We start from the raw sequence: 25,959 nt of genomic DNA, 5'->3' as shown, positions 1-25,959 counted from the left end.
GCCAGTATGTGATTCTTCTTTGGAACTATTACCGACACTTTCTGGTCCCTATCGTTACCTGGACTGGATGAAGAGTAGTCTAATCTGAAAACCGTTGTGTCCATTCCGCACCCTAACAGCTACCTGAGCAGCAGCCTCTGATGTGTACCAAACACCTGCCCCATTTAGGGTCCCCATAGAGTACTCAACCCCTTGACGCAAGTCCAAGAAATTTCAGGCTGCTTTGTCACAGAACCTTCGAACTCTGAGTCAGTAGTTACATTCGATTCAGAACGTGGGGGGGACGACCAGTTTTGCACTGCAGCAAATTGTCTCACTGAAATAAGATGAGTGAGACCACCATTCTCAACCTTCTCTGACGGTTGAATGATCCAAGTGTGGCCGCAGAGCGCGGTCAGCTGCCGGTAGCACCACGTTCCCTCAGCAGTTGACGGAATGACCTCTTCGGCAGGCTGAATAAGGCTTCCAGCCACGGACAGTGGGTACACTTAGTCTTCCCTCGCATCGTTTCTTGCATTTCCCTAACGGATACATTCACTTGCCGTACATTTGAACTCCCTAGTGTTAACAGATGCTATCCTTTCGTGTTTGCCTCTTCTTGACACTGCACATACCATATTACTCAACAACTGAAGTCAGTCTCACTGACTCAGTTTCGATTTCAGTGGAAGCCTGCACCTCCTATTTGTTGGTTAGGGTGATAGGTACCGCGTGCTGAGTCCTCCCTGGTCCCCGCTCTACTGTCCATGCAGCCTAGTCCTACCACTGACAGACCGCTTACAGCCAAGTGGATGGGCGGTGACAGATCATGTATTTCCTGCAGAAGCTGCTGACAGCCAAGTGGAAAATGTACTTCCTGTAGAAGCTGCTGACAGCCAAGTGGCTGAGCAGTGACAGATGATGTACTTCCTGAACAAGCTGCTGACAGCCAAGTGGATGAGTAGTGACACATCATGTACTTCCTGTAGAAGCTGATGACAGCCAAGTGGATCTGTGGGGACAGATCATGTACTCCGTGTAGAAGTGACAGCAGGAGATAGTAACAGGTATCTGTGGCATATCTGTTACATGACTGCTGGTAACTCTCCAGAAACACCCATATACAGCAGCTTCCAGGCGACTGATCTTAACTGACGAACGTCAGCTAACTCTTTCCACGTTCGAGGACGGTGTTCACAGTAGGGCTGCAGTGTGGCTGGTGTAATGTTTTACAGAACAGTAAACAAGTATCATTGGAGTAAACCTGCAGGTTCTTTTTTATGTTCTGGACCAGTTGATCTCCAAGTATAACTAGTTACCGTTAAGATCTGAAGCAGTCCGTACACAAATCGATGTTTCCTTTATATCGTCTATAAACGCTACTAATCTCGTGAAATTTTTAGAGATTGTAGTCGAAAACCAAATGAAAATTATCGTTAGTTTACAGTAAATGCAGACAATGGGATACATGTTACTTACAACAAGCGCTACACAAACACTGATTTTCTACGGCACATGTACTACACATCACTGGTAACTTGTGAAAATTTTATATAATTTACGGTTATTCACTTTGATAGACAATTAAACATGGGATAAATGTTTCTTTGAATGAGGCTGCTACTCCGATAATTTTTATGGAGGATAAATGTTGATCGCAATTGATGTTACAGCAGAAAATACGTTTCTGGTGGTACACAGCGCACGAAAACGGAATATGTTACAACTCAAGCAGGATTTAAATACAGTTAACACGAAATATGTTTAAAATTGATGTGAAGTTTTAGGACGTGACTCTTAGAGGAGAATTTATCTGTCATATCTGATTTTAATTGGACACGAAGGAAATAGAGGAAGTCGCTTTGTATACGAAATTATGAGTAAATAGCCATGGGAACTGCGGGATTCTCCAATTCAGCTGGCTTAGTGTCACATTTTGAACTTGCATGTCCCAGATGAAATCTGTAACATCAGTATGTCTCTAAAAAAAAAGTTACGGTGTGGAACATAACACAGCTAAGTAAACCATTGCGAAAATTTTACCGATACGTTTCACAGACAGATTAGTTTTATCACTTTAAGGGTCTATGGAATATTCAAGATGATTTTTTCAACTATGTACAAACTCTAGTGATTGATCAATGAGAGGATAAGGAACAAAAAATGTCTGATGATGCCCAGAAGTGCATGATCCGTATGCCAGAGACCATTTATTCAATCATACTTTGTTACAGAAGCTGCAGTGTAATACCATGCAGCTACAGTTACAGTATGCATGATATCCTCCTAGAGGGTGGTACTGTTTATCGCACGTCATGACCTAGGATGCAGGAAGTCGTGAAGGACGTACCCGAAATGATCAGACACTAGAGTTGGAAGAAAATGTAATCAGCACTGTGGAAGGCGACCGCCATCTCAGTAGCAGGCAGTGGACCAGCCTGTACAGGGTAAGCCACACGAGCGTGTGGGACATTCTCCATGACGACTGTTACTACCGTTATCACTTACAGTGTGTGCAGGGCGTACTAGCGACAGACTTTCCACATAGGGAACAGTTCTGTCACTGATTTGTTCACCAGGCAACCACGTTTCCGGGATCTGTGTTATCCATCCTGTTCACAGATGACGGCACCTTTACGTGGAGTGGTATCTTCAACTCTCATAACAGGCATCTGTGGGATGGTACGCAGAACGCCCATGGTATGGTGACAGCGAATCATCAGCATCGGTGCAGCCGGTATGTGTGGGCCGGGATAATTGGCGGCCGTATTTTGGGACCAGTCTTCCTTCCACATCGCCTAATAGGCCTGAACTATCGGCATTTCTTGCGCGCGTCTTTCTGGAAGAAGTGCTATTGATGATTAAAATGGTTATGTGGCTGCTGCACTTTGCCGTTAACGTCCAGACGCATCTCAATGGTGTCTTCCCTGGTTGAAGGATTGGAGAAAGTGGTCCAGTTGCATGGCCTGCTCGTTCACAGCATCTCAACCCGTGCGATTTCTGGTTATGGGGCCACCTCAGAAGTATCGTGCACGCGTAGCCAGTTCCAGATGTGGAGACACTGGAGCAGCGTATTCATCCTGCCTATGACGCTGTTCGTATGCAGCCTGGCTGATGTGAGACAGAGCACGCTACAGCGCGTATACACGCATGGATTGAGGCACATGGAAAGCATTTTCAGTACATACTGTAACTGTAGCTGCGTGGTACAGCGACTATTAGACTGCAGTCTTCGTAACAGTGTATGATTGAATAAGTGGTCTCTAGCGTGGAAATCATTCATTTCCGGACATAAGTTCGTTAGACCTTTGTTGTTCCACATGCTGTCAATGATCAATCCCTAGAGTTTGTACACGGTGGTAAAAAACACCCTGTATACGCAACATCATGACCAAATGGCATTCCAACTGGAGCTTTCTACAATACCAAAGGCAATGATACACTGATACCCAACGATGTTGCGCAGTTCCCTCGCAGTATTGTTATGACTGCCCTGTGACCCAAAGCAGTTACCCCAACAAGTTCACGCCTGTGTGTACTACGGATGGGTCACGCCCGACTCTGCCAGTTATGCTACTTGCATAGCAATAACGTCTGACGTGCGTATTGCCTATCATGCAGGAGCAACGAACTGTACTGAATACAAGTTTGTGCGACCCTTGGACGAGAGAGATTTCTGAACAAATGATGTATATTTATTTTATATCTTCTCTCGCTGTTCTAAAAATAGAACCTCTATATATTCAAGTAGGCCACTATTCTAGTGTGTATGAATAAGACAAGCAGGGAACAGGTGGCGCAGGCAGCTGGAGGGAAGCTCGCACACGTTCGCCTCCCCACGGCGCCGGCGAGGACATCTCAAACCAGAAATAAGGCTACCGTGATTAAACAAACTAGCACCAAAAGAACCACTTGGACCATGAGTAACGGATGAAACACTTACCTGAGTTGTCGGCTGTTAAACTATGTCCGGTGACTTCTGTATACGATTCCGGAAAATAAATTCGTAAAGATCTCAGTGCAAAACTTAAACATTTACTTCATTACTTCACAAAAAAATTGCTGTCCATTATCATACCCAGCCTCATAGGATTCGAAAAAAACATAATTTTTACCTGTAACGGAAACTGGGCGACTGTAGCCACAACATATGACCACCGCCACAAAAATGCGGATGAACCAACTAGCGTTTCTGCGGAACATCATGGAAGGTCGCAGGTGTCGGGCAAGTAAAAAACTTTTCCCTCAAAATAACTTCACCGAACACGCAGTCTGCTGAAGAACCTGAAATTTTACAAACAAGTGTAATCACAAAACACAATTTTTTACAACTACCTGTATAGTAAATAAAGAAGCGTAAATTAATCTGAACTACACCATTTTACAAGATGGATGTCATTCTGTTGTTCCGAATATACAGGGTGATTCACGAAGGTATGCAAATATTTCAATATGTTACTCTACAAGGAAAACTAAAGAAAAAAGTTCGTCTAAACACAGGTCCGCAAATGTTCAACTACGCAGTTACGGCTAATAAAATATTCTGCCTGAAATGTTCCAACTTCGGTAATATGAAGCCATCGCAAAACTGCACGAGGTTACAGTAAAGCACGATTTCCACTTATTTTGTTGTTCTTCATGTGGTGAAACTAATAAGAGATGCTCCAGGCGTGTATCTGCAGTAGTTTTTCAGAACATCCAGATAAGCAAAGAAGTAATTTCGTAAAATTTTTAATTTATTACTTGGCCCAATTTGTTTTTTAAATTGGAGGCGACTGCACAAAGTTTTCAGCACAAGTTGTAGAGAATTTAATTTTGAAATAATGATGGTAATAACTTTAACTGAAACTGTATGAATTTGTCAGATAATCTGCTTTTATTAATACTATATCACACGTGATTTCATGTTACAGCGGATAAAACAAAGCTCAGTGTTATGGAAGTTGTACAGTGGGCATACAGTTTCACAATACATTCACAATAAATATTCAAAAACGTGTCCACTGAGTTCAATGAATTCAGCTACACATGTATGAACTGATTTTGTTGCTCGTTTCAGTTTCACAGGGTTGTTCTTAATTTTGCCGATTGCATTCATAACGCGAGCAAGTAATGCCTCACGTGTTTTGACTATGTCCTCATAAACTATGTCTTTCACCCATCTCCAAACAAAAATATTCATTGGTGTTAAATCGGGCGATCTGAGTGGCCACAGACGTGTAGCAACTCGACCAATCAATTTATGGCGAAAATGTTCATTTAAATGTGTAGTGACGGGTTGGCGAAATGTGGAGGCGCGCCGTCCTGTTGAAAACACATTTGCGATCGCGTAGCAAGTGGAACATCTTCGAGCAAGCGGGGATTTTCTTCTTGAAGGAATTGTAAGTACGTCTCGCCAATTACACGATTTGGGAAAATTTTTTATTCGATTCACCAGATCAATGACAACGAAGTAAATGGAAATCATGCTTTACTTTTACAGTTTTGCGATGGATTCGTATTAGTGAAGATGCTAAATTTCAGGCAAAATCCTTTATTAGCCGTCTAACATTCTGCGTGGGGTCAGTTTGTTATATATCGTGTCTCCCTACCACTTTCGCGCAACGACGCTCTGAGCGTGTTTTTTAGGGAATTGACTAGTTTGAACCTGGGACCTGTTGCTGGTAAGGAGACGCCAGACCACACATGACATGTAGAGTTCAGAAGAGTTCAGTGAGACTAGCGATGATATAACCAAATACTTAATGATTTCAGCGTCAGCTCCACTGCACTCCCTGTAAAAGAATCTTAATACTAATTAAATTTAGTGGAAGGGGTTCAAGGCTTTCCTATTTTTAGTTAGCTGGTAAAATAACGTCGAAAAAGCAGTTAAGTTTACCGTTGGAAATTTTATTCTACTCACAAAACATTGTTTATAAATTGCACTATTGATAAAAGGAAATGTTTTAATACAGGATGATATAAACCAACTGCGTTCAACAAAAATGTGAACGAATATTCCCTGAATTGGTTTCCAAGTTCTACAATGGATCGAAGGATGACCTATACCATATCACATCTATAATCTAGATTTAAATTAAGTTTCATAAAAGAGAAAACTATCAAAATCGTCTACAGTGACCCTCAATTATCTTTAATTACTTATCTAACTTGTCGTAAATTACAGTGGCTGATGTGGCTTCTCAATAACTATATAACAGAAAAATCATCGCGTTTCAGATTTTTACTTCAAGTGGCAAATGTGAACACCATGAGCTTTAATTGACGATCGACACTAGTATTACGCAAAATAGGGTGTGTAACAGATGAGACTTCTGCAGTTCTGAGTGAAGCTTTATGCACTGTTATGCGGCATCACGTGCGTTCATTACCTTGTCGGTGTTCGTCAGGGGACGGCGGGCAGCACAGCTCCGCTCACCTCGCCATCTCGGAAGCAACTCTTTCCTAACTTCTCCTTACTACAATTTACCGAAATTGGTTTAAAAAAAACTATCTGGATGTCTTTTCATCTGACCAATCAGGGTCTCAATGTTAACCTTAAGCTCCACCTACAAAAATTCTATCCAATGAAAAACGTTATACTTTTCGTGGTGGGGCAATGTTTTTAAAGATTGCAACGTAACAGAGACGCAAAAAAGTCTCACTCTAAAAATTGCAGCTGGTGTGGTCCTTTTTCTGTTATCGTAAGATCTATACTGTTCTTCTGGAGGGTTCTATCTTTTAACATGGGCTGGGGGGTGGTCCTGACGTAACAGAGACGCGGAAAAGTCTCACGCTAAAACTTGCGGGTGGTGTGGTCCTAGCGGTTAGCTGGCGACGTGGGTGTCCCTTATCGTAGGGCCTTCTAGCTTAACACGGTTCTGCTCTCGGCTTCTGTTCTCGTTTCTCCCCTCGGAACTGCGTCTGTCTCATGGTGGGAAGGTATGACATGCATTTAGGCATTCTTGTGTTAGTCTGTGGTATCCCATTTGCTCACTCGTTACTCGTATTACTTTGGTTAATTTAATGTCACGATTTATTCGGAGCTATGTGACATACTACTGGATTTGCTTATAATGTCAGGGTTTTCATGGAAGGTGTTGGATTTTCCTGACACCTTACAGCCGTAACTCCATAACTAAACATTTGCGGACCAATGTTTGTATGAACTTTTTCTTTAGTTTTAGTTGTAGAATAACATATTAAAATATTTGAGTATGTTCAGGAACCACCATGTATACTGACTGATCAGCTGCACTGTTTAAGACAAATACTGTCGAAACCATTTAAGAGATTGTTACGATATTTGCACTTGATTAATTCTGAGAAACTTGTGTATGAGTGACGTATAGTCCCTTGTAATACTCATATTAATTGTAGGAGACGACGATCAACTTGGCTTTTTCAAATGAAACCATTGTGTATGTCAATACGAGGTGATTGGTATGCAGAGGGAGAGAAGGACGGGGCTGTGTCTCGCCTACAGCAGTGGCGTTAGCCGGCTAAAAGAACCCAAGGCGGCTAAGGACACGCCAGCGGGTACTTCCGAGCGTGGTGCTGGCGGAAACTGTACTCTAAGAAAATGTGTCATCCGCTTCCAAAACTATCGTGACTGTTATGTTATTTCACATGTGTGTACGAACAACTTACTTGTGGAAAGAGCAAACTCTCGAGTTTCACACGGTTTCAGCTAGGTAGCAGCAGTGTGCGCCCACTTCAGTTCTAATAAAAATGGTGTCGGGAAAACAGAAAGCGCTCTGTGTTCTAAGTTTTGGGGACTGCAGGTCAGTAATAACCGTTCAGCGCGACTTTTGTGTGTATCATCCTATAGCACAGAGCGTTAGACAACGGGATGAACAATTCCAAGAAACAGGTTGCGTGTGTAAAGGGAAATTGCCGGGCCGTCGCCGAGTGTCTGACACAGACGTCGAGCGCATCCGCCATAGATCCACAAGGAGTCCGCATTAATCCGTTCGCTGTGCAGCTAGACAGTTCAACATGCCTCCGATGTTCGTCTGGCGTGTGTTGCGTAGACGTTTACATACGAAACCGTACGAAATTCAGTTACTGCAAGCTTCTCGTGAAGGTGACAAACAACAACGTGTGGAGTTCTGGAATTCGTTCTTGGCAAGATGGAGGATGACAGTTTTCTGCCACGCTTAGTGTTCAGTGACGAGGCAACATTCCATGTAAATGGGAAGGTGGACCGTCATACTGTGAGAATATGGGGTACGGAACAGCCACATGAAATTGTTCAACAAGAGGGACTGTCCAAAATTGAATGTGTTTTGTGCAGTATCACGGGAAAAGGTGTACGGTGCCGATAATTCTGTTACAAGAAGTACATATCACGATATGCTTGAAAACGTTCTTATCCCACAGATTGATTTGGACGACTTCTGTAAAGTTTGGAAGGTAGGAGACGAGTTACTGCAGAAGTAAGGCTGTGAGGACGCGGCGTGAGTACTGCTTGGGTAGCTCAGATGGTGGAACACTTGCCAGCGAAAGGCAAAGGTTTTGAGTTCAAGTCTCGGTCCGGCACACAGTTTTAATCTGCCGGGCAGTTTCAGCATAATTGTTGTGTGTACAGAAGAACTTACTTGCATATGATATGCCAGATTACAGGAGCAGAACAGAGCTGTACACAGCAGGTTCAACAGTTTAGAATTGAAGACAGAGGACACTCAAGCGCGAATGACCTTTATAAAATCTCTTATTACCGACATGCAAACACAAATCGAAAGTTGGAATGACACCATGGAGGAAAACATTAAAGCCATTACTACTGCTTACGCAAGCGAGCTAAACTCAAGCGTACATGCAAAAACTGGCAGTGTTGTTTCCATGGTGGAATACGCCGATACCAATATTGGTAGAGACTTTACAGATATGCAGACCCAAGTCTATGTGTGTAAATCAACAGCGAGTGACTCTTTAAAGCATTACAATCATGATTCAAAGACAGTAGGCCAATTGACAGAAGGTGTCAGCCACATTGGCGAGCGAGTAGAAAACCTTGCTCAGCGAATATCCGATGTCAATATTGACAAAAGGATCGAAGATGTCACTGCAGGAGTAAGCACTACACTTAATAAGGAATTTGAAAAGTGGATAAAATCTAAGGATCAGTACATTGAGAGTATTGTACAATCTGATCTGAAGGCTGAAGTTAAATCTGCCACAGTAGACATCCTAACCGCTCCCAGTACTTCTGGTGACCGTTTAAAGAGTGAATTAGGAGAAATCAGACGAGCGTTCAGCCACGATCTTCCGGAATGGAAGCACAGGCTGACCAATGACAGAGATCAGCTGAAAAGGTAAATTGTAGAACTGCAAGGTGACAATCAAAGCGATTATTCACTACCGCCAGAACAAGAAACTCGTCAATATCCCGAGTATCAAGTACAGTTCTCATCAACTGTAAATAATACGCGCCATAAAGCTTCAACGTCACGTAGTCATACCGATCAACTGACACTCGTTGAACTATTGCGCGATGAGAGTGTGCTGAAACACAGAGTTTTCCAGCCTTTTATACCTAAAAAACTAAATATACATCGCGTGGTATTATTAAAATCATTCACAGGTGCTTTTCCAGAATCATGGAACGACAGACAGTGAATACATTTTATTAGGGTCTGTAAATGGCGAAGTATCAGTTTGGGGTACTAAAATAATAGACAAATGACACACCTACGCAGAGTTCAAAAGATTGGTTCAAATGGCTCCGAGCACTATGGGACTCAACATCTGTGGTCATAAGTCCCCTAGAACTTAGAAATACTTAAACCTAACTAACCTAAGGACATCACACACATCCATGCGCGAGGCAGGATTCGAACCTGCGACCGTAGCAGTCGCGCGGTTCCTGACTGAGCGCCTAGAACCGCTTGACCACCGCGGCCGGCAGAGTTCAAAAGAGATTTTTTTAATAAATTCTGGAGTTCTGGTATACAACAAAGACTCCGAAAGGAGGTCTACGCAGCCGAACCTTTCAACACCAAGGGAGTCGGTTTGAGGCGTTATTTCGAAAAATATCTACGTAAAATTCAGTATTGGGACACGCCCATTGAAACACGTATGTTGTATAGCAGCGATGGTGAGGCATGGTAAAAATCTCTGACCAGAGAGCTTGTTCAGCTCAGTAGCGCGTTAGCAGTAGTAGCGAGCTGTCTGTCGAGTGCAGTACAGTAGTCTGTCGGCAGTTGTAGCCGAGTGCAGTTGCGGTCGAGATGCGAGAGAGTTGAGTTGTGTGTGAGCAGTCGGCGGGCGTCGGCACCGCAATGGTCGAGATTCAGGATAAGGTATATTGTTAATCAGCATCGCGCTCAGCTAGTAATGTAAATTAACTGTTGTGTAAAAATCGCCCCCAATAATAATCTGATTTCAAGCAATTTTTTAACTAAAGAATCATTCGATTTCCTTCCATTTCCTTAAATAAAATTTCAGTTAACTTCAAAAAAAATAATTATTACGATGCATTTGCTCCAAGCTGTGGCGCAGAATAAGAGCAGATATTTCTCATGCAGTCATACTAAGGTAAGAAAATAATTCTGATTTTTGCACAGGGCCAAAGACCGACATTTCGGTTTAATTGAGTTTTGATTAACATTGTACTTTCATTATCATAGGATCATGTTTCATTATTTTATGGGAGCTTATACTTGGGTCAGATTGCTAATTTTTGTTTAATTGTCTTTGTCATTAATATTTTTGCGGGAAGGCTACGCTTGGCTCCATTTCCATTAACTATTGTCCTTTCAAAATTTCTGTGGGGAGGTTACACTTGGCGACACCCAGTCCAGGATCGTATTTCGTTGAGAATCTTTTGAAAAACAGTCAGATATCTGCTCTTATTTGCTTAGATATAATTAGAATTTGGCGCAACGCTTTTACTAATTTTGTAACTTTCTTTCCTCAGATCATCGGCAATTCGTTGCTCTGTTGTATTTGTGTGTTGCTTTTGCATTGTGCTTACTTCTTTTTGAATAATTGTGACTATTGTGAAAATGCCGCGAAAGACTGTGAATAATGTATCGCGAGGTATTTTGAATGAAATTACCGACTTAAACAACGTGACTGATAGTAATTGTGACACGCAGTGTAATGATGACAATGCTGCGTTCACTGACAATCAATGCGTTCCAACCACTAATGACGATTATTATCTTACTGATGAACAAACGAACTCAATTGTCTTCCCTGTTAATTTGACGACAATTGATGACGCGGGGCGCACTATTGTAATGAGCGCTGCCGAGGTTAACACACCCGGTTTGGAAAATTCAAGTAACGTGCAGAGAAATTTTGGTAATGAAAATGGACAGTGTACGGAAAGTACGACGGATCTATTTAATTCCGAAATAGTGTCTGACAGTGTACATCCGACTGAGAAACCTTTTTGTAAATTACAGAATGACCAAATGGTCACACAAAACGCGACAATGGCAGGTACGCGATCAAACAGCACAGAGAATAGAGTAGGCAAAATTACTGAGGATCAAATTATAGCAATATTACTACAAATCAAGAAACAACAAGACGACTTTCTCAAAAAACTTGATGAACAGCACAAACAACTTAGCGAAATGATTGATGAAAGTTTCAAACTGACGAATGAAAAACAAGAAAACCTTAATGAACAGAACAAACAAGTTAGGGAACAGATTACAGCTGTTACCGTTCAATGTCAGGACACTAAAGAACAATTACGTGTGGATACTGAGGCTTGTGCTAATAACAGTAATAAAGAAGTTGGCACTGTTGCACAAGAATTAAGTAGTACACGTGTAGGCACAAGAGAATCAAATAAAGACGAAATTAATGCAGTCACTGAACAACGTTCAGCAAACGCAACACAGATACACGAAATCAATGCAGTTACTGAACAATGCCCTAAAAACATAGTACAAATACGCGACGAGTTTAATTTAGAGTCACTGGAAGTTAAACACACTCTGAATACGGAAGTAAATAATAAAAGTGAACGACATAACAACCAAATTGACGAAAGTATTGAAGTAACAGAATTGAAAACTATTGCCGTCACCAATACGTTACAGAATCCGCCACGTTGCGAGCATTTGTCAGAGTCACGCAGCGCGTATAATGTGAGCAATTTACAGAGACTACGCGACTTAAAATCCGAAAAGCTACGCGACTTAAAAGCTGAAAAGCTACGCAAGTTGAAGTACGAAGTGACACAGACAAACAGATTTTCACACAAACCTGAACGTGTTCTCAAATTCAGTGACGAGAACGCAGATTATAAGCAATTTGCATTTGTAAGAAAATCTAAGGAACATAATAATGAGAGACTACAGATACACGATTTGAACTGGTTACGTCGATTTATATTTATACTTTCACCAGCTTGGTCTGTAACAGTGAAACAAACTTTGAACCTGATACGACAATTTGCTTTTGTATTTTCATTAGCATTGCCTATAATGCAGAAACAGAAATTAGCAAGAATACAGCAGTTTGTGTTTGGAATTTTACCGACATTGCCTGGAACGCAAAAACTAAATTTATTTGCAGAGCGTAATTGACCTCAGGGGATTCATTACGCTTTAATGAATATGTGCCGTAGCGAGCATAGGGCCCCGAGCTGTAGTAGTGCTGTTTCATCTTTAGTTTTCTGCACTGCTGCCTTCTCTTCTACTATCCTTTATATCTATCAAAATAGCTCTTTAACTATTGCTCTACCTAGTATTAAGAAAAATGTAATGAAAACCGGATATGACAAATTTTTACCGAAAGTGACCATTTTCATTAGGCACTCCAGAAACAGCGTAATTTTGATAACAGATAGAATCGTAATCATCAGTATGTGTAAAATTTTCAGCAGTCGCAACCACATTTTTTTGGTAACAATAGATGTTTTTCACCACAACGGCATGAAAGTCAGCCGCTTAGCATTCCTGACCAACAATGTACAAGCTTTGATGTTTCGCCGCGTGCACGTATAGTCCCTGATACAACAAATAGTAACGCACGGCAGCAAGGAAATAACTACGCACACAGAAGACAGTATTTCAATTCCTATCGCAATGCACCGTATAGGAACGACTATCACGACAGACGTAAAAATGATGAGCAGAATTATCAGCGTACATACAATAACAGTCGGTCATACCAACAGCAAAATCATCCGCAAGAACATATTCTAATGAATGAACCCGACAGTAGGTATCATCCAGAGCGTAACACGTCTGGAAGAAGTAATAGAACTGTTCAAATAGTAGAAATGCCACGCAATCCTCCTAATAATAATAACACGTCAGATAGAATCTGACTAGATACTGTACAGGACGCATCTTCCAATAACACAAGCACTACTTTAGACACGCAAAATGTTGTTCACGAAAATGTTATTACTTGCGACGATATCCGAGACACTCTTTTGCAGGAAAAACCAGTTGTTCAGAAAACCATTTCACATCCTGTCATCGAAATTAAAATTGGTTCATCGAAATTTTCAGCAGTAATTGATTCCGGATCACCTATGTCAGTTATAAATGAGGAAACTTTTAACGAGTGTAACAAAGAGAACACCTATCCCACATTACCTTTAGGCAAAACGAAAGTGAAAGGAGCAGTATCGAGTAAAGGTGTAGATGTTAAATTACAGACACATTTATCATTTTGTATTGGAGGTCATACTTTTCACTCAAATTTTTGGATTGTTCCTTTATTGCCAACAGACGTTATTTTAGGCATGAACTTTCTGGTACAACACGACGCAGTGGTCGATTTTCAAAATTCCTATTTAATGTTGAAGGACGAAAATGTACAATTGGCTTTACAATTTCAGCACTCATTATCGACAGAAGAGGAAACAATTAATCGCACAGAGGTCATTTCCGTGCTACGTAACATAGACTGTAATCCCACATGGTTCACGGACACGTACGTACATAACTATAATACTACAGACGAAACTGACTACGACGTAATGCAGATGATTTCCGATAAAGTTGAACAAAGCAGTGCAAATACAGACGATGAACGAACGCAATTACACAAAATTCTTTTACAGCAAGCTCCAGTTTTCGACAACATTCCTGGTACTATGTCCGGCTTTATGTATGAATTTCAAGTCAAACAGCACGATACATTTAAAGCAAAGCATTATCCCATTCCATATATCCACAGAGAACAAGTTAAAAAAGAATTGCAGGATATGCTCGACCAAGGAATTATTGAACCAGCAGTTAGTCCGTACATAAACCCGCTGCATATTGTTAAGAAAAAGGATGGCTCACTTCGCCTCGTACTTGATTCACGTCACATCAATGACATAATTATTAATGAAACAGATCGACCACAGACATTAGAAGAACTGCTACAGAAATTTTACGGTACAGCTATTTATTCCACATTAGATTTAAAATCGGGATTTTGGCAAATTCAACTTCATCCGAATTGTAGAAAGTACACAGCATTTCTCTGTTTTGGCGACTGTTATCAATTTTGCAAATTACCATTCGGCCTAACTATTTCTTCTGCAGCTTTTATTCGCGGTTTGAACACAATACTTCCGACAGAACTGAAAGACAGAATTACGACGTACGTAGACGACATTCTTATCGCAGAAGCAGCTTTTATTCGCGGTTTGAACACAATACTTCCGACAGAACTGAAAGACAGAATTACGACGTACGTAGACGACATTCTTATCGCAGAAGCTAACTGGTGTGAACACAATCTGATTCTTGAACGACTGTTACAAACTTTTCACGCTCAAGGACTCACAGTTAATCTTAGTAAATCGCACTTTGGCAAAACTTCTATAAAATTTCTTGGACACGTAATTTCAGCAGAAGGCATTGCGCCTGATCCGGAAAAACTACAAGCTCTACGTGACATTACTGTTCCTACGACAAAGAAGCAACTACGCAGTTTTCTGGGCTTAATTAACTTTTTTCGTAAATTTATTCATCACTCTGCTTTAGACATACCTAGATTATGCCAATTAACGGGTAAAAACAGTATTTGGTCTTGGGATAAGCAAGCACATTCTGAATTCGTGAACCTGAAACATGCTTTGTTGAATGCTCCACTTTTATCGCACCCAGATCTTACTCGAAATTTTTCTATTGCCACCGACAGTTCCAACACAGCTTTAGGCGTACACATTTTTCAGGAAATTGAAGAAGATGGCTCTACAGTAATTAAAAACATCGCATTTGCAAGCCGCATTTTGTCACCTGCTGAACGAAATTATTCCGTTACTGAACTAGAAACATTATGTGTTGTATGGGCTTTTACGAGATTTCGGCACTTCCTTTATGGCAGACATACCACCGTATACACAGACCACAGAGCTATACAGTTTTTACTTTCAGCTAAATTTACTCACGACAGATTAAGTAGATGGAAACTTTATTTGCAGGAATTTAATTTTACAATAGTTCACATTCCCGGCACACAAAATGTTATAGCAGACGCACTTTCTCGTTCTCTCAGCAACAATCAGCAAGACGTAGCAACCAACTTCTGCAAAGCAAATTTCAGCGTCATGTACATTCAGCAAGTTGCATTTGAAAATTTTATTTCGTCGTCATTGCAGGACATAGCACGAGAGCAAAGCAAAGACAATGTGTGGAAAGAAATTAAACACCTTTGGCAAGATAAGAATAATGTTACGATTAGGAACCACTACACTGTACGCAATGACATTCTGTTTCGCCGCTCTCATCCAGACAGCAACAATTGGTTATTATGCATTCCTGACGAACTTGTTAACAAATTAATCTGGTACACTCATTTAAGTTATGCACATTACGGAGCTAGAAAATGTTTTCTTATACTGAGACAGAACTGTTATTTTACAAATATGGAAAAACGTATACGACGAGTTTTAGCGTCATGCAAAATTTGCCAGAAAGCTAAGTCTGACACCACTTCACATATTCCTCCATTATACCCCATTATACCTGTTAAATTAAGACATATGGCCGCAGTAGACATTTTTGGTCCAATTCCGAGAACTAACAGAGGTTTTTGCTACATCTTTGTCGCTGTTGAACTCACCTCAAAATTTGTTACCTTCACTCCATTACGCAAAGCTACTGCTAAAACTGTTTCGAAAGCATTTGTAAAACATTTTCTATTTCATGTAGGGCATGTGATGAAAGTAATTTCTGACAATGGATCACAATTTCGTTCTGCTATATGGACACGCATGTTACGAGCTAGAAACATTTCTCCGATTTATATATCCAAGTACCACGCTTCTTCGAACCCTTGTGAACGAATAATGAAAGAAATTGGTAAACTGTGTAGAATATACTGCCACAAAAGACATGTTAATTGGGACACACATATACACTCATTCCAAGATGTAATTAATTCCATACCAAATGAATCCACTATGCTATCTCCGTCTGTTATACTGAAAAACGTTGAACCACCAAACAAAATTAAAGAATTAGTAACATTTCCTACATCTCGTCGATTACGACACCACGAAATAATTGACATTGCGCTGAACAACATCAAACGTGCCGCAGACCGCCGGAGAAGACAGCAAAAACAGGTTTGTAGACGCCGAGACTTTCACATTGGACAGAAGATATTAGTACGTACACACTATTTATCCAGCAAATTAAAAGGTAAGTGCAGTAAATTTGAACTTCTGTACGCAGGCCCATATCGGATTCGCAGCATTCCTCACCCCAATGTCGTACACGTCGAAACTCTGAGAACCAGGAAATCGAAAGGCAACCACCATTGGTCAAATATAAAACCCTTTATTGAGTGAACATACTTTATGATTTATCACGCCGTAATGCTATTTGCTAATTTTTATGAACATTTATGCAATTATATTCACATGACTAATTACTGATGATGACTATCGTATTTTTTCTTGGTAAGTGCCCGGCAAGGTAAGGTTAGCAGGTCGCTCTTCTTGTCGTTACACATCAGACCGTGCACATTTTCCATTTTTTGTGTGTATGATTGTTTTCCTGTTTTGTTTATATGCACTGTGAACTAGTTAAGGTATAACACACACCATTTGACTTTGACATTTTGCCCTATGATATCTCAACATCGTGACTGTTTTACATTTTCCTTTTTTGCTGCTGCATTATGATATTCTCTGTACACTTTTTGCCTTTAAACACTGTCTATGCTTTGAGATATTACGTTTTCTGTCATGTTATGCTGTATGCTTAATTGTGTCACCATTAACCAGTCACTATTTAATGGGTATATGATTTAAATGCAAGACATTAATCTTTGTTCATCAGTTTCAGAAAGAAATGGTGCGTAAAGGAAATAAATTAAACAGAAATGGGAATTTCACCTACGGAATAGATGAAAGAGGATACAAAACCTTATGAGGACGAGTAAATGGATCAGAATTAACAAGCATTAACAAGAATATACTATACACATCGCAGAATAGCAGTCTTAACTAATTTTTTCTTTCAGAATACGAAGCGATTGATGCAAGCTGTCAGACAGAACTACACATCTTAGTTTTAAGTGATGAAATATGCTAGAGATAAGGAATAGTTATGTAATGAGTAATGAACTGATTTCTTTGCAGATGATAATGAATGCTGATGAAGAGTAATGATGAAGAATATGGTACTATGAATAATGAAGTTTTTTTTCTTTACAGGTGATGACGATAATGAAGTTATGATAACATGGATAATGAAGTTTTTTTTTTTCTTTACAGATGAGGATAATGTTGAAGTTATGTATTTATGCTATGTAGTTATTTAAGTATTTGTTGCAGTTTGCTTTGACAGCAGGTGTTATATTGCATAGTAGGATGACTGAAGGTTTTGGAAAGGACAGCTATGGAACACATTTTTTTATACACATTTCACTACCTGTTAATTCGAAGTTCACTACTTTTCAGCATAGTCTACGTTTCTTCTTTCAGCTCAATAATCCATTTTGTATTTTTTTTTTCAGGAGAAGCTTTTCATGATACTTACTAAACTTGTTACTTATTATGCCTGTTATAATACTTGCATTTTTTTTTACCCATTTGTGTCTATCATTTATAAAGAGATAACCTTGCTACAGCTGACTCATGATGAATGACGTTACACATTTTTCATTTATAGGAACAAGCCAGAAGCAATTTTTTCTCTTATTTCTTCTTGGTTTCCCTTATAATTACCCAAAGCAGTGCATTGCTAGCACAAAAACAAAATGTATTACCAGTCCCATATAATGTCACTAGTTTATGAGAATTGTGAGTAATGCTGATCAGCTATGAATAATATGTCACCTGAAAAAACAATGCTTCTGATTACTGTATTGACATGATTACTCTATTGAAATGACTAATGATTATTTAATAATGCTTTGTAACTGGGAAAAGAATGCTAGTGATTACTGTATTGAGATGATTACTGTATTTAAATGACCAATGATTAATTAATAATGCTATGTAACTAGGAAATTAATGCTACTAATTACGCTTTGTAACAAGGAATTGAATTCTACTGATTATGCTCTGTAATTGGGAAAAGAATGCTACCGACTACTGTATTTAAATGACCAATGATTAATAATGCTTTGTATTTAGAAAATGAATGCTATTCATTGTTTTGTAAATAGGAAATGAATGCTACTGATTATGTTTTGTAATGCTACTAATTACGCTTTGTAACTAGGATATGAATGCTACTGATTATGCTTTGTAATAAGGAAACGAATGCTACTAATTATGCTTTGTAACTGGGAAAAGAATGCGACTGATTACTGTATTGAGATGATTACTGTATTTAAATGACCAATGATTAATTAATAATGCTTTGTAATTAGGAAATGAATGCTACTGATTACGGTATTGAAATGAGCAATGACAATGTTGTCTGTAAAATAATTAATGAACATTTTCTGTAATACTACATACATGGTACAGAAATGTTCAATAACTGGGCTATGGATACCGCAAACTACTTATGTAATCACTAATCAAGACTTAGTTAATGTCTTTCACCTTCTGACCTAACTACCTGAAATTATTGTAACATCCATTTGTCTTGTCCATCCTCATTATCATGGAGCACTATATTTGGTTTTTGCACTAATTCTACGTTGGTGTGCCGCCTCTTAAGAGCGTGGTGTTGACACGACATGCTGTCCACCACCTTAAGCGATGAAGACGTTATTATGGTCCCACTGTTTGGTGTACCTGGCATACTGCCAAATGATAGCATGGAATATTACTACGACGTTTCAGTGTCTTGATACGCTGATAAATACTTCTGGGAACGGAACTGCAGATTGTATCACTTAGTATTGTGATTCTGTGGAAAGATATGGACTTTCAGTGCAGCTGTGTGCAAACTAAAGTGCTACAACCATGATGCAATCCTTTCCTTTCCTATCCTAATAGTGAAAATCATTTTAGCTAACATCATTTATGTTCATGGCCTATACATTTTTTCGATTTGTTGAACTCCAGTACGAGTACACTTGTGTCACCTGTCGACCTGATTTTTTTGCCATTATGTATATTTGTTGTGAAAATACTAAAGACATTTTTCGATTTGTTCTGAAGTGCAGTATGTGTGCACTCTTGTCATCTATATTGTATATACTTTTTGTGATTTGATGATTTTTCTACCCTTGCGTTTATTTGTTATAAAAATGTTCAAAAATTTTTCAGTGCATGTGCACTTATGTGAATATGTTTTCAACTGAACTTCAGTGCCTGTGCACTCTTCTCAATTTTCGATATGATTTGTGTTCATTCTGCATACTTTTTATGATTTATGTCATTTGTTACTCATTGTATATACATTTCGTCTTTTGCTGATATGTTCTCCACTGCAGTGCATGTGCACTCATGTCCTTTGTCAACATGATTTTGTTAAAAAAAAAAAAATGCTACAGAATCTTACAGTGCGTGTGCACTTTGTTAATTGTCAAATAATTTGTATATACATTTTTCTGATATGTTTTGTACTCACATTTTGTACTACAAGTCAATATTTTGTAAATTGTAAAAGTTAATTAGTTACAAAAAAAAAAAAATTGTTACGATGGCAAGTCCAAATGACTCACCATCGCTGCCAAATTTTTTGCCCCCCCAGTGGAGGGTTATGAAACACGTATGTTGTATAGCAGCGATGGTGAGGCATGGTAAAAATCTCTGACCAGAGAGCTTGTTCAGCTCAGTAGCGCGTTAGCAGTAGTAGCGAGCTGTCTGTCGAGTGCAGTACAGTAGTCTGTCGGCAGTTGTAGCCGAGTGCAGTTGCGGTCGAGATGCGAGAGAGTTGAGTTGTGTGTGAGCAGTCGGCGGGCGTCGGCACCGCAATGGTCGAGATTCAGGATAAGGTATATTGTTAATCAGCATCGCGCTCAGCTAGTAAATTAACTGTTGTGTAAAAATCGCCCCCAATAATAATCTGATTTCAAGCAATTTTTTAACTAAAGAATCATTCGATTTCCTTCCATTTCCTTAAATAAAATTTCAGTTAACTTCAAAAAAAATAATTATTACGATGCATTTGCTCCAAGCTGTGGCGCAGAATAAGAGCAGATATTTCTCATGCAGTCATACTAAGGTAAGAAAATAATTCTGATTTTTGCACAGGGCCAAAGACCGACATTTCGGTTTAATTGAGTTTTGATTAACATTGTACTTTCATTATCATAGGATCATGTTTCATTATTTTATGGGAGCTTATACTTGGGTCAGATTGCTAATTTTTGTTTAATTGTCTTTGTCATTAATATTTTTGCGGGAAGGCTACGCTTGGCTCCATTTCCATTAACTATTGTCCTTTCAAAATTTCTGTGGGGAGGTTACACCATCTCAACCCAAGATGTCATCATGATCTTAAACAAGTCAAAACTTGCTGTGTCAATAAGGAAAAAAAATTAGTTAGTGAAGAGGACCAAAAAGCCTTTCTTTCCGTTCTTGACAATTTGGATATGATCTATGAGGACGTGCGTGCGAGTGCGCGGAATAATTACAATAACGGACCTCTCGCTTCGCAACAGCACGTAGCAAACTGTGTCAACGGAATGTCGTACCAGCATAACACGGGATAACCAAACGCTCAGCGTTACAGCAATCATAATAATTTCAACCGCTGCAATCGAAACCATATAGTAAATATCCAAACCAGAATAGATATAACCCGAATTCTCAAAACACATAGTGACAGTACGGCAATTAAACAATGAATCACAAAAGTAATAACCAGCATCCGAACAACAGGAAATATAATGGAAATTGTCACAAGGGAAAACAACAGTACAGTCAGCCAAGTCACTTCACTCCATCACATCAAATGAATTCTTTACAGCCTCAAAATGCGACATTTCCTCACCAACTTAACCAACAGTTCAGGAACAATAATCAGGACAATCCGTCGCATGCTTTTCTTATTACCGCCAGTCATAATAGCAAAGGAAATCCGACCATTTTTCACACGCAGGCGAACCAAGCATCAAACGCGATGTCAAATGACATGCAATTCAGTGATGCACAGTTCACATGGGACATGATCGCAAATTTTCAGCCTGGTATGACACAAAATACTAATCAAGTGAAAATAACTGACATTTAAACTCCACCCAAGTCGGAAAACCATTAGCAGCTTCTTTATGTCTCCACGGGGAAGCTGCGGAACAAAATTACAACATCCTGAAGTAACATTACACGACAAGCTAAGACAAGCTCTCATATCTTTAACCACTCATGCCAACCTACGAAAAAAGGCGCACGACAAACACATTACCAAAGTCTTATCGTATCATGTAAATGAACGAGTGCTATTAAAGACCGACTTCATACCATTTTTGACTTATCATAAGAATCGCAAGTGGCAGCACTTGTATGAAGGACCATTTATTATACTAAGAAAGCCGCACATTGGTTGCTATCTATTAGCTGACCCTGTGCCCTGTGTGTGGCCGAATAAAACTATAGTTTCATCACGCAGACTTAGAGAAATACCGAGTCAACCATTGAAGATCTCTGCTAAGTTAAGCCACTATATATATATATATATATATATATATATATATATATATATATATATATATATATATAGTCATTCTATGTGTGAAGTATAAGCACAGATGAGAGCAATGCACAGGACACCACCATGTCGATCTGCCTCCACAAGAGAAGTAATTTATGTGAGCATCTGAAATAAAATACGTTTATTGTAGGAAAGCAAGATTAGCTTTACATGTAAGTTTTAAGTTAATTGAGCAATGAACGGCCACAGCGAAAGAGCTGACAAATGAATAATATAGCACGGACGTGCTAAGTGCCACCTGCTACCACTAGTTTTAGGTACAGCAGAGCTCTCTCCTCTTTAGTGAAATAAATGAAAATGATCATTCGGACGAGAATGATTCTCGTAAATAAAAGTTCATTAAGGTCGTTAAGTCTTATGAGGTAAATGTTATGTTATGTATAAGAAGTGTTTGACAACAATTTTTATGAGAACACCTGTGAAAAGCAGGTGACACAGACAGCAGCTTAGCATATGAGAGTCAAATAAATCAATAACGATCCAGGTAGCAGGAAAGAAGTGCGCAACTCAATTACTTTTATTACAGTACGGAGAAAACTGCACCGCTCAGAAGAATTTTAAGGCACAGTGCAGATGAAATACTTACAAAGATCACTTATAAGTAAACTAATTTAGTACCAGAACAAGAGATAGCTAACAGATTCTGTTCGCTGCTAATGCATAGTGTAAGTAATTTTAGATATGTATAGAGAAATGCTTGGAGAGCTGAATCACACAATACTGAGGCTACCGTATCGATTTAATTACGCTTACTACTTGTCATGGAAAACTAGGGTGATAATGCACAACTTATGTTAGGCTCATTTCATACGTCATTAAAATTTTTTCTTCAGATCTCTTCACCCCATAAAAGTCTATTGTGTTTTCCTCTAATGAGTATCCTTATCAAAAGAGAAGTGAATTTTACGGACTGATTGCATGCTTGATACTTACAGACTGAACGTATGGATGGTCGTGACACTTTAGTTGTTGACAGGCTATGTATATTCTCCGAGAACCGCGAATTCAATTAACGATTGTTACGTGCAATTGCACGACAGAGAACACTAAGCTTCCCAATTTCCCTAATAGAAACTTGAACATGAACCGTTCATCACGTAAACGAAGTCACATTGACTATGTCTTCAAACTAACGACGTAATTAACACAGATAAAATAAAAGAGCTGAACTTGAGAAAAAAGTGGTTATTGCAAAAAGAAAAGAATAACAAGATTTCGAACAAGGTGTAAACCTAAAGTGCCTTGGAAGCACAAATTATGAATAAGAGACACGTTATTCGTCAGGTTTTGAAGTGACATAGACTATTTTTCCTTTGTAAATAATTTTTAGAAACAATATGTATACCGAATGTTAACTCTACTTTTTAGTAGAAATGCAGTCATCAACTAATGGAAACATATATGCTGCTGCGTGTGAACCGACTATAGACAAGCAATAAACGGACACGTATAAAACTGGTGCGTGTGAACTTTAACATGGCGGCCAAATACATGTGGACACGAAATAATAACAACGTGTGAACTGAAAAGGTGATAACTACACGGACACGTGTGGAATTCCACGTGTGAAGTAATGTTATAAGTACTTGTACCACGATGTAGAAAGCCGAACTGAGCAAGTGAGCGAGTTTTGTACGTACCGTAACCGGTTTATTTACGCCTTTCCACGGACACATTCTTCGACACAGCTGCGGGTGTCGCCGCGTCTGGCTGCTTCCGTAATTCCGAGTCGATGAAAAACTGTAAAAACTCACAACACGGCTAGTAGGCAACTAACGTTCCGCCTCTCTCGGAACACTGCTGCTAGCGTTGTGAAGCCGTCAAGTTACTGTCACGTGACTATGAGAAACGGACGTAACAGAGAGTACGCTGCGCACTCAACAAGCCACTTTCCTTTGCACAACGAGCGCGGGCGCCAAATGTGTTTCAAATACTTTCAATATAAAATCTGATAAAACCATGAGTTGAGCACTTATATACCTTATAAAACCACCAAGGCACTAATCTGAACTGTCTCAAACTCGACTTTGACAATTGCTGCCGGATTTATAGACCAGGCCAAGTAATAACGAAATCTTGTCGACCCAATTAAAACCAGAAAAATAAATAAATGCGAGAACTAAGCACTCCTAAGAGAATGAGACCTTATGTACATAAGCATTATTGTTATCCTTACCTAATCCACTTTTCTTTTAGACTAAGTTCTTAATAAGTAAGCACACTCTAATACAGATTTTCTCTGTATTTTTCATGTACGAGAACATGAATGGAAGCTCGAACATGTGTCAAGTGAAATAGAGCCGGCCACCAAACGGCTCAACACCTTGCAGAACCAGTCTTCCAGTTCCTGATCCACGACCTATTTCCAACGCACCATCACATACAGACAACCACTTCAACCTCCATAGTCAAAGTGATGCCCGGCATTTCCTCCACTGAAAGTGCAACCATTTTCCCTCACTCAAGTGCAGTGCTACCATATATACCCGAAGTTCTACCACTCTCAGTGCAAGTCATACCTACCCAAGTGTAGTGAAATATTTTTTTGCAGGTCATGAAAGCCGTAAATCAGTAAAGTGCTAATAGTTTACCGCAACAAATCTTCGTCAAGACCACGACAAAAATATTCCTGTAAATGTCACTCTAAAACAAGAATGTCAGTTGTTTGTAATATATTTTTCCAAGAGTGCACACTGCACACAGACTTTCTGCGAAGTGAAATAATTTATTTCTTTGTTATTTTTTAATGTTTATTATGCCATATATAATGTATCCATGTATGTGTATCTTTATCCTAACTTCATTGTCTCTTACCAAGAAATGAACATTTGTTATCCTTGCATAATACATTACAACGAGTACGGCTCAATTGTCATATAATTACTCCATGAGCAATTTACCATCAGTTTCATTCGTAGGAATATATTCAACTGTTATTCTATATGTCAACCACTTTGTCTAATGTCATATATGAAATCTATTGTAAAGAATTGTAGCAAGTAATACTAACTTGATTCACGAGGGCGATAATATTACGACTACGCGTGAATCGCGATGATCTTGACGGACTCATCGCGCCGGCCGCGGTGGCCGAGCGGTTCTAGGCGTTAAAGTGTGGAACCGCGCTACCGCGAATCCTGCCTCGGACATGGATGTGTGTGATGACCTTAGGTTAGTTAGGTTTAAGTAGTTCTAAGTTCTAGGGGACTGATGACCTTAGAAGTTAAGAGTTAAGTCCCATAGTGCTCAGAGCCATTTGAACAACGGTTTTTTTTTTTTTTTTTTTTTTGGAGTCATGCTCCTCACTCGGGAAGCAATGTAATATTAATGGATTTCAGTTACTTTTCAGATGAGGTATTTCTCATAAAAGAGAAGGACAGCCAACGAGCTGTAGTTCGTAAAGAGGCCAAGCATCACAGTGCAAGAGATAAGAAATAATTTTTATAATGTGCGCCTATACCAAGACGCGCGTCCAGCGTTTAAATACTCTACATAAACACTATGATACGCTGGGCGCAGATACTTAAAATCATTGCCGCAGTGCGTGATACAATAAGCAGCGAAACAGAAGAAAGAACAATCTTTCTTTTGTTAAGAAATAATCTAGAGACTTCATTACCCTTGTACTTTTGGTCGCCGACATGTTAAGACGTACTACGTAGCATTACTACCAATTGTATTTTTATGTAAAAACTATGTGAAACGACGAACAAACGTTTCGGTAACGTGGGTGAAGATATAATGTACTTACGCGCACGCAAGGACATTTAATTTTAAGAAGGAACGGACTGACAAAGCAGCGATTATTGGACTGCGCCATGTACAAAAGAAATATCAGATGTAAGTTATGTACTTATTCTGTTCTTGTCAGAGTCTGGAAGTTTCAAGCCAATTTGTTCAAGGTATATTAATATTTACGATGCAGTAATTTTCTTCTTATTCTTTTCTTACACTAAACAAA

The 25,959-nt window shown here is 39.4% G+C and overlaps 1 protein-coding gene across 4 annotated transcripts in view; it reads right to left on the bottom strand.

Annotated features, from left to right (window-relative positions):
* LOC126213461 (inversin-B-like) overlaps positions 1–25,959 on the bottom strand; it is a 107,062-nt gene that overhangs the window by 71,345 nt on the left and 9,758 nt on the right. For all 4 annotated transcript variants that reach the window (XM_049941230.1, XM_049941233.1, XM_049941231.1 and 1 more), the window contains one exon: positions 4,095–4,263. In XM_049941230.1, coding sequence (XP_049797187.1) covers positions 4,095–4,185 — 91 coding nt within the window. In that variant the 5' untranslated portion in view covers positions 4,186–4,263. Of the gene's footprint in view, positions 1–4,094; positions 4,264–25,959 lie in introns of those variants that run through there.

The sequence above is a fragment of the Schistocerca nitens genome, chromosome 11, assembly GCF_023898315.1.
Source record: "Schistocerca nitens isolate TAMUIC-IGC-003100 chromosome 11, iqSchNite1.1, whole genome shotgun sequence".
Classification (NCBI taxonomy): Eukaryota; Metazoa; Arthropoda; class Insecta; order Orthoptera; family Acrididae; genus Schistocerca; species Schistocerca nitens.
Note: the sequence above shows the minus strand (reverse complement) of the source record. Positions and strands in the feature narration are given on the sequence as shown.